Source organism: Cibotium barometz, chromosome 37, assembly GCF_041138505.1.
Source record: "Cibotium barometz isolate CiBa-2024 chromosome 37, ASM4113850v1, whole genome shotgun sequence".
Taxonomy (NCBI): Eukaryota; Viridiplantae; Streptophyta; class Polypodiopsida; order Cyatheales; family Cibotiaceae; genus Cibotium; species Cibotium barometz.
Window position 1 is genome coordinate 7895947 of NC_141082.1, and position 10798 is coordinate 7906744.

Here is a 10798-nt window from a genome sequence, read left to right on the forward strand (position 1 = left end):
TGCCTTGTAAACATCTCTACTATGTGTTCTTACAAGTTTTGGGGTTGGATTCTCTTGCTCATGAATTCATGCACCAGGTAGCCCTCACCAAGGTTGAATTGTACCCAACCCTGAGTGGGAGAAGATGCAATGTGTAGGCATGACAGAGTTGATATGGGATTCCGCTATTGCTGTCGAGTAGATTTTGTTGTGGCGGCATAATCATATGTATTAGTTTTGCTCGAAAGGCATGGTGGTATGGTTACTTCTTCTTTAGTTAGCAACTCCGGTGTTATGCTAGGTAGAGTGTGCCTTTTGTTAATGTATATCTTTTGTTGCGCCATCTGTGTTATTTGCATCTATTTTCTTTGCAGACAATGTAATATTGTGATGAAATATTTTTTGTTGTGGCATCTACTTCATATGCGACACTGTTGGATGAAAATCATTGTACGACTTCATCATTTTGGACTCTAGTGTTTTGTGAAATGAAATTATAAGAAGTTTAATATTGGTAGAAAACCAAATGTCTCCTTTTTGGTGTATTTTGGAATGTTTCGCTCGGAATTTTGGGTTCGCTCGGGGTTTGGGAATCCTCGTTTTTATGGTAATTCACTTCAAAGCCAATTTGTCTCCCAATCTTCTTCTCAAGAAAGAGAATGTTATGTCCTATTGTAATGAAGTTAGCATGGAGGTCGGATAGTTTATGTATAGTGTGAATTTAGTATATAAACCAATAATCTAATTCACACTATATATATGAATTGTATTATAGTGTGAATTGGGTTAAGGCTAATTGTAGGGGAGTTTCTTTACCTCAAACCTTGGGAGAGAGGCCTTCCAAGAGCCCACAACTACTAGAAAGTCCATTGGCCAGTCGCATTAGTAACAGTCTTGGTGAGACGGGGATGCATGGTATGGGACATGCATAACTTTTGGATGCAAACTAGGCCAAGGTTGCATGGTTTCTAGCTCAAGGATGCCTTCTTGTTGTGTATTCTCTTTATAGCCTATGGTTAGGTGGTGACCCACCTAACCATGGTAGGACCATGCCTTATTGTTGCATTATGTTTGCAACCTATAGTTAGGTGGTGACCCACCTTTGTCCTCATGGTAGGACTTAGCTTTTGGAAAGCCCACTCACTAGTCGCATTAGTGATAATCTTGGTGATTGAGGGTGCATGATATAGGACATGCATGCCTTATAGTTAGGTGGGGGTGCATAGTATGGGACATGCATGCCTTTGGGATAGAGGCCGTGGGTGCATGTGGTCTCTAGTTCATAGGTACCTTATTGTTGTATCCAATTTGTAACCTATGCATAGTTAGTGGGGATGCAAGGTATGGGACATGCACGCCTTTGGAATGTAGGAATGCAGGTTGCATGGTATCTAGCTCAAGGGGTCATTTTTGTTATATCTAATTTGTTAGCTGAATGCACGCCTTTGGAATTTAGGTTGAGTGGTCTCTAGCTCAAGGCTCGCTCAAGGGTGCCTTTTGTTGTATCCATGGCTAGGTGGAGATTGCTAGCCGAACTTCACTTCTTATTCTCATGGTATTATTGATTATGACAGTGGATTATATGAACTTGGTGGTTTGCTTCACAATTATACTTATAAGCGTAGAACTTCGATAGTGTACATATTTAGGCTAATGTATCTATTTAGTGCCAGCTTGATAATGCTGCTTGATAATGTGTAAGGTTCAAACCTTATACATATATAAGATTCAAACCTTATATATATAAGAGGTTTGAGTACTTAATCAATACCTAAGGTACCATACTTGGACTTACCCTCCCTCTCTCCCTCGCTCGTCTTAGCCTCCCTCTCTGTGTCTCTACTTCACGCCTCTCTCTCTCTCTCTCTCTCTCTCTCTCTCTCTCTCTCTCTCTATGCAACACCTCATGTCCTACTTGGCCTCAGACACAACAGACTTGCCCTCCCTTGCTAGACCTGACCTCTCCCATGGCCCTTAGACAAGGCTCGAACACACACATCCCCCCTCCCTCCACCCCTCACCCTAGCTCCTACTAGCTTTAGTGGCTCACACCCATAGAAGACCCAAGGGGAGAGAGAGAGAGAGAGAGAGAGATACTCCAAGACATAGAAAGAGATCCTAGTAGACCCAAGGAGACAAGAGAGAGCACATGGAATGCGAATAGAGAGAAAGAGCCCACTATACCCCTCAGAAGAATTTGCTACCACCTAGAATCCTCCAAAAAAAATCTCTGCACTCCCCAACAAGCCCCCCCACACACATCGTGTCCACAAGCACTAACCCCTCATTTAACTAAGGTCCTTCCACTTTAATCTTTCCATATCTAAGGTTCCCACATCTAATTAAGTAATGGAAAGGAGGTATTTCGATGGTATTCGTTACATTATCACACATTTTCATTTATTTATATGTGGAATCAAGCACCTCCCAGCTTGCAAGACATAATGGTAATGACCGCAGTGAAGGCGGGGAGGAGAAATGACGGTTTTTCCAGCAGCACCATCACCGCCCCTAGCACCGTCAACCCAAAGAGGAAGCCAGGCGGAGGATTTCTTTTTGAACCTATCGTCACAATGGGCGGAACACAGGAGAAGCCTTCGGCACCTTGACCTTCGTCACAAGCTCTATAAAGAGACTTTCTGGCTGGAAAACAAACGGCAAAGGGATATTTCTCGGCAACCTACTCATCTCCATGATGGTGAGGATAATGGGTCTTCTCCCCTACAACATGAGCAGCAGCAGGGCAATGGCCACGCCTCTTCTGATGATGAGCTTCTTCAAACTCTGTGCAAACAAGAGCAGCTGGACAGGGCCCTCGATGTCCTTTCCCGCATGTACACACCCCCACACACCACCACCTACCTCTCCCTCCTCAAGGCATGCATCAAAAGAAAGACTCTCACCCATGCCAAGCGAGTCCATGCCCATCTTATACTACACACGGTTGACCTGACTGGCTTGCTGGGTGACTACCTTGTACTGACCCTGGCAAAATGTGGTGCCATTGAAGATGCACGCCATGTGTCTGCCACATTGCCTCGCCGTAGTGTCTTTTCTTGGACAGCTATCATCTCTGCCTATGTAGACTGTGGCCAGGGGCATGAAGCTCTCAAATTATATTATTCCATGCTTCAGGACGGTGTGGAGCCAGACAATTTTACCTTTGTCAGCCTCTTCAAAGCTTGTGGCAGCATATGTGACCTTGCACAGGGCAAGAAATTACATGCTGATGCCTGCGGCAAGGGTTTAGCATCCCATGTCTGTGTCGGCAACACCCTTGTGAGTATGTATGGCAAATGTGGAATGCTCAAGGAAGCAGAGGGTGTGTTCAGTGCACTGTCCCAGCGCAACCTTGTGTCTTGGAATGCAATGCTGTCAGCATACGTTGAGGAGGGGAAAGAACAGAAGGCATTGAAGTTGTACAGACAGATGCAGGAGGAGGGCATGAACCCAAATCAGCGAACATTTGTGATGGCCCTTCAGGCATGTGGCAATCTTGCAGAGAAGGAAGAAGCTCTTCTTTTTGATGGACAATCAAGCAAAGTAATATCTCTAGAAATCGGACAGGCATTTCATGCAGATGCCCGCATGAAGGATTTTGCTTTGGACCCTCTTGTTGGTACAGCCCTTCTGTGTATGTACGGAAAATGTGGGGCCATTGAGGAAGCACAGTATGTGTTCCATGCATTGTCCCAACATGACATTGTGACATGGACGGCAATGCTCTCAGCATATGTTGAACAGGGCCAAGGAGAGAAGGCTCTTCAGTTGTACAGACAGATGCACATAGAGTGCACGAGTCCAAACCAACTGACAGCTGCACTCGCTCTTGAAGCATGTGCCATCATTGCAGAAAAGGAAGAAACTCTTGGTGTGGAAGGCATATTGATCATTATGGAAGTTGGACAGGCATTACATGCAGATGTGCATGCAAAGGCCTTTGCATCAGATGCCCGTGTTGGCACTGCCCTCCTGAGTATGTATGGCAAGTGCGGGGCCATCAGGGAGGCAGAAGATGTGTTCTGTACAATGGCTTACCGTGATGCTGTGTCATGGACTGCGATGCTCTCAGCATATATTGAGCAGGCTCAAGTAGAGAAGGCTTTTCTGTTGTACAACGTCATGCAGAAGGAGTGTGTGACTCTGGATGAGGTCTCACTTATCTGCATTCTGCAAGCTTGCAGCGAAACAGCAAGTCTGGAGGTGTGTAAACAGCTTCATTTCGACATTATTTCTGCTGGGATTGATCAGATTCCCTGTGTGGCAGCCACACTAATCAATGCATATGGAAATTGTGCAAGCATGGATGACGCACAGGCTGTGTTTGATAGGCTTCCAGAGCCTGGTATCGTGTCATGGACTGCATGCATTGCTGGTCATGCGGGAGGAGGAAACTCTATGGCAAGCCTACATATGTTTGATAGACTGAAGATGGCAGGTATTAAGCCTGATGAACTAACATTCACTTCAGTTCTCTCAGTTTGCAGGCATACTGGCCTTCTTGCTGAAGGTCTTGAGCACTTTGAATCCATGAGTAGAGTTAATAACATAACTCCTAACTTGCAGCATTATGGCATTATGCTGGACCTCCTTGCCCGAGTAGGGGACTTTACAATGGTGGAGACAATGCTTGAAAGGATGTTGCTGCAGGCTGATCTGAACATTTGGTTGTGCTTGCTAGGTGCTTGTCGTAAACATGGCAATGTAGAGCTGGCGGAATGGGCATTTGACCGTGCAGTGAGAATGCAGCCCAAGCAGGCTGCTGCATATGTTCTTATTTCGAACATCTATGCTGATGCCGAGTGTGCAGCTAAGATGAAAAACTCTAGTGCTGGATTCAGCACAATCCAAGGACCAAAAGTATAGTAGCTTATTTTAGGGGATCATAAGCACCCACAAAGAGAGAGTCTATATGAGCTCCCACATGAGATGAGCAAGGACTTTAAAAAGGGACGTGTCTTTTGTGTGCACAACTTATTGTGGGTGAGAAGTACTATAGTAAGTTAAAAGCACACCAATTATTTGATATACTTGTAACTAATGTGATGGGGCTTCCTTGGTGGCCAATGGCCAGCCCCTTCCCCAGAAGGTTCCATCATGCAAAGGAGGACAAAAGTGAGCTTTGTCAAAAGTGGCTATCCACACACACTGTCACAACTTGTACATAATGCTTTTGTATACACAACAGCACAAAAACTTAAGGTTTTCCTTTGCAAGCACTCTGTACCTCATGATGAGAATAGGTGAATATTTGCATGCTGGAAGAATTCACGTGCTGGGAATGTCCTCAATGCAGCGAGAGCTAACTCTGTTTAGAAGATATCGAAGACTCCCTATCTACTTGAGATTGTGGATGTGAAGAAGGTGTTCTTCCATGAGCACTACATGATGATGATGGTGGTTACTTCGACGAGGTGGTTCACACGGCTTGTGGAGATGCACCTCTCTGCTCCATGGATAATCCATCCACTTCACTGCTGATGAAACTAAGAGATGGGACTCAAACCATCTCTTTCTGGTAGATGAAGAAGAGGCTGCTGAGTTTTAGAAGAGCAGGACGAAATGATCCCTCTCCCTGCAAATAAGGACATTTCGGACACTTGTCTTTGAGTGAACGACAGTGCAACTGTAGGTGTACATATGCAGGTCAATAAAACATCTGTTGCTTCCTGCAAGTTCTCCATCAATTCTCTGTAAAACAGGTTTCTGTTGTGAAAGCATGGCTTTTTAGAAATCCCAAGTGCTCAAGAAGCTCCTTAGCTGATTTCACTTCGTTTTGTTGCACAAGCTACTGAATTTTGAGATACTTCTTCTGATGACGACGGTGTAAAACATTTCAAATTTCATTCTATGCCGCCTTCTCTCGTGCTTCATGCTGCAGGGAGGGGGTTCATGGGTTTACAGTGCATGGGGTTGCCAGGCTCACGGGACCTTTCAAAGTATAATTTATTGCCATTATTTTCATGTGATGATGACCTTGGAAAAGGTTAAGGATCCTTTGTAAAAGAAGCATCATCGCCCTCACCCTAAAATCACCACCACATCAAAACCTCATAGCCCTGCACTCTCAACTCTGTGCCCAATCGTCTGTAAACTACATGGTCAAGTCAACCTGCCATTTTTCAAGCTTGGGAACCTATTCACCATCTCTACTGCCGTCCTTACCGAACATTTTTTTGCATCAAATAAATGCTGCCTTCTTATCATAGTTGGAGATATCGATTGAAACAAAAAAACCACCTTTGCTTCACAAAAAAGCGTAGGGGGCTTTGTTCTGTATCTATGCAGAACCTGCTCTCCGTTGAGGCTGTGTGCATTTGAAATTTGTGCATTTATTTTAAAATCGATTTAACGAGAGAGGCGATTGGATTGCAATTCGCCTAAATCAACATATCCATGTAAAAGGATTTCCTTATATTCAAAGAGGCTGCTAGCTAGAGACACACATGCTTATATTCAAAGGCTAGCTAGAAACACACATGCTTGGGTATTCTTATCCTCTTGATTGCTTGCACCTCTTCGTTGTCAACGTATTTTGAAAGAATGTGTGTCTTTCCGTTCACGTATAAACATCTTGAAGCGCTTGAATGAAGATGAACATTGCAACCCATACCATTTTTATAGCACATCTTCTTCATATCCGTGTCTTTCTCAAGTTTATATAAACAGCTTATAGAGCTCAAACAAGTATGAACACCAAGCTTATGATTATATTCGATGTGAGGAATCGATGGACATCGACAGAGATCTCAGAGTACATCACAAGTTAGATAATTCCAAATTTATTATCACATTTGAATCTGAGTTATATGTCATTCATCAAGTTATAGGATTTTCGTGCTCGTTTGAAGTATTAAAAAAATACCATACACAAAGTATGGCAGGGAGTTGGCACAGTCCGCTCTGAGATTTAATAAACATAGGAGAATGTGCCCTTCCCCCGTTTCCCAAATAGCACTTTCGATATTGAAAGTGGACCAAAATACCTTTAGTGTTGAAGGTGGCCATTAGTCCTACACGTATTGATTCATGATACAAAACTCATTTTCAAATGTGGTAATGAATTTATAATTTTCTAATTTGTGAGGTACTTTTGAATCACCGTTGAACATAAGAACAGGCTTCAAGCTCATTGATTGCGGATGTCAGTCCAGAATTGCAATGCGAAAAATAGGAGGATCGTCTTGCGAGCGATAGATCTCTCGATCCTTCTTGATAATGTGCGCCATGACGACGCACATGAGCGCGTTGCCCACTAAGCTTGGAGATTTGGTCTATGGGACCCTCCATGGGCATGGTAAGGTCGTGGCCACTGCCGACATGGAGAGGGTGTCCGCATTGAGGCCCAACAACGTCCCCTCGCACAGGAACCACGGCACTTGCCTCTGGGCAGCTCTGAAGATATATTGAACTTCCATAAGTAGTAGCACAACAAAGCCCAGGGCAATATACATGCCGATCTCAACCACTAGCTGGTTGGAAGATGATTTGCAATGTCCAGTGTTGGGTAGCACGCTTTTTAGCGGCTATACTTGTTATAACGTCTATTTTTAGCATGCTTAGGTAGCCATGTGGTCTTCTCTCGATGCTTGCTTTTGTACAAGCATCTTAGGCTACCCAAGGTAAAAATTTCCTAATGGGGGATTTTATGCAGCGAAAAAGATTAGGAAATCATGTCACTCTGAAAGGGAGGACAAAAGGTACAAAGGTAATTCCCTACTCCACAAGTGTACAAAGGGAATTCCCTACTCCTGAATAGCATTTGGGGGACATCCATCGCTGCTCTTGTACAAGAGGAAAAAAATCTATTAATAGATGTGTATCTCATTTGTGAGTGGGATGGGGCTGGATGTACGTCTGCGAAGGTACCTAATGTACCCTACCTTCATTGCTTCTATACATCTGCGATACTTATGAGTGGGCTAAGGGATGTACATCTGTGAAGGTGCCTAATGTACCCCCTGCCTTCTTCACTGCTTTTGTACATCTGCGATAATAGTAGATCATATCATCTTTGGTTCAATAGAAGATTAAACTTTAATGATGGGAACATAGATAATTGAAGACAATGATTTTGTTGGCCAGATGAATATGTAAGACTGGAGGATGAGCACTTGTTAGTGACTCTTGATATGGAAGATGATAAGACCCTCCACGTTTATGAGATGGTAAGACATGAGGATGAGCACTTGCAAGTGACTCTTGCTATGGGAGATTGTAAGACGCTCTTGATATGGCCTTCTTTCTACAACAGGTAGGTGACCAAGTGCCTGGCCCCTTATTGCTCCTCTGCATGGGCAAGCGACCGCTTCTCTCCATACGGGCAATAGCGGCTCTCCTTCCTTCTCTTTATATGGGTAGGTGATGAAGTCCCTGGCTACCTCTCTCTCCTCTGCAAGCGACCCCTTCTCGACTCTAGCTCCTTGCAAGGCAACGCATGCTAGGGCAGGCGGTCCCCCTGGCTCTTTCTCCAAGCGCCAATCACACAGGCGGCCCTCGCAATATTCAGGACGATCTCAATCATCAGCTGGTTGGAAGATTATTTGCAACGTCCAGCGTTGGGTAGCACACTTTTTATGTCTATACTTATTGCAACGTCTATTTTTAGCATGCTTGGGTAGCCATGTGGTCTTCTCTCGATGCTTGCTTTTGTGCAAGTATCTTAGGCTACCCAAGGTAACTAATTACTGGCTATATTGATCCTAAGGAGGGTATTATTCACCCTTTTATTCATATTGAGGGCATGAGGAATATTCCCTAGAATACCAGGTCCATCATTAGTGGGGCGGTGGTCGGTGGGTGTCGCGTTCTTGATACGTGGGTGGTGACTGTGTCTATACAGTGTTACCACCCTCGTTGTATACGCACCGCCTATAGTACTATATATGGACATGGTTGCCATGAGCTAAGGCATCCAATGTTTGTGAGTATTCACCCCAATCTACACTTCATACATACTCCATCCAGAGTCTTTCTAGATCGCCATCTAAGCTCTACTTGAGAGCGCACCGCGGTGGACAACACCATCACTCTTACCTCTTTGGTATAATCAGAATTTTAAATTCTCTCCATTGTGTATCTATTGCATTGTCTATTTTGCTTTGTCTTGCTATCTCTTTCCGCCATGCCATATTCTTATATGGTATCAGAGCTTAGGTGCTCTTAGCAGGAATAGTGCATAAAGTTTAGTCTTTCTTTGCATAGAACCCTAGGAGTCATGGCTTCTACCTCCGCTACTATTGATGTTGCTGCTGCACCAGTCTTGCGTATTCGTCCACCTGCCTTCACAGAAGGCAAGCTTGATGGGATGAACTATACTCTTTGGAAATTCAAAATCAATGCCATTCTAGACTCTTAAGAGCTCCTAGAAACTGTTATGGGAATGGATGCAGAACCAGAACCAGTGGGAAGTCCCGACCCCAACAACCGTGCAAACATTGCTACACTTCTTTGGGCATGGAGAAGGCGCAATGTTGATGCACTTTGTGCCATCGTCACCAGCGTAAGTGATTCTGTTCTCACTCTGATTCAACATACTACCAAGGCTACAGAGGCTTGGATCATACTAAGAAATCAGTATGAGACTCGCAACAATCAGACTAGGATTTTGAAACTGGAGAATCAGCTTGTTGCTGAAAAGTTTGTTGAAGGAGAAGCTGCTGAAGCATTTATCTCGCGGATCAAAAATCTGCGAGAGCAAATGGCTGCTGTAGGGATTACACACACTAGTGAGGAGTTGGCCCGGTGGTGCATCCGAATTCTTCCACAGAAGTATGATAGCTTGGCTACATCACTAAACACTTAGGTTAGAGTAGTATCTTTATCATTTGAAGAATTTAGTGCTATGCTACTTGAGGAGGAGATGCGGATGAAGACTCGCGATGGTAATGATGCTACATTTTTGGCCAACACTAAAGGCAAAGGTGCGACATCTTCTGATGAGAAGAAGAAAAAGCCAAAGAAGAAGAAGTTTCAAGGGAGCTATTATTATTGTGACAAGAAGGGTCACGCTGTCAAAAACTGAAGAAAGAAGCATGCTGACGAGAAGAACGGCACCTTGAAGTCTTCATGGAAGGGAAAGGAGTCAGTCAACAATGCCGAGATCGAGCTTGAACTTTGGGTCGCCATTGAAGAGGTATGTTCATCTGCTCAGGCTGTAGTTGATGATTCATGGATTTTGGATAGTGGAGCATCCTGACACATGACCACTAAGAAGGGCTAGTATAGTTCTTGGAAGCCTCTACATGAACCCATCAGTGTTGTTGGGAATAATGCTAAATGTCTAGTCGAAGGGTCTGGAACCATATCTTTTATGGCAGCTATAGGTGAAAAGAAGAAGTTGTTAGATATGCTATATGTACCCCAGATAAAGAGAAATCTACTATCAGTTGCTCTGATGATGACAGATCGTGGGCTTGAAGTACGCTTCAAGAAAACTGAAGAAGAAATTCTAGATGCTGTTGGCAAGGTAGTCGGCAAAGGAGTAAGGCGCAACAATCTCTATGAGCTGTGAGTGCCCTTACAATGTCTGCAGATAAGAACACAAGCAAGCTTTGGCACGAGCGATTTGGTCACAAGGTAGTCGGCAAAGGAGTAAGGCGCAACAATCTCTACGAGCTGAGTGCCCTTACAATGTCTACAGATAAGAACACAAGCAAGCTTTGGCACGAGCGATTTGGTCACATTGGATTTGCCATGCTAAAGGAGATGCAGAAAAAGGGTATGGTAGCTAATTTGCCTGCATTTTCAGAATTACAGGAACCATGTGAAGCTTCTGGGCAAGCAACAACGCAAGGCATTTCCACAGGAAACCAGCAAT

At 44.1% G+C, this 10798-nt stretch overlaps 1 protein-coding gene across 1 annotated transcript; it reads left to right on the forward strand.

Annotated features, from left to right (window-relative positions):
* Positions 1 to 2457: 2457 nt before the first annotated feature.
* On the forward strand, positions 2458 to 4845 carry LOC147616890 (putative pentatricopeptide repeat-containing protein At3g01580). The gene has a single exon (XM_086776285.1). The coding sequence runs from the start codon at positions 2458 to 2460 to the stop codon at positions 4843 to 4845; it is 2388 nt and encodes a 795-aa protein (XP_086632411.1).
* Positions 4846 to 10798: the final 5953 nt, after the last annotated feature.

Coding starts and splice junctions, on each gene's coding strand:
- LOC147616890 (XM_086776285.1), top strand. CDS start 2,458: ATGACGGTTTTTCCAGCAGCACCATCACCGCCCCTAGCACCGTCAACC.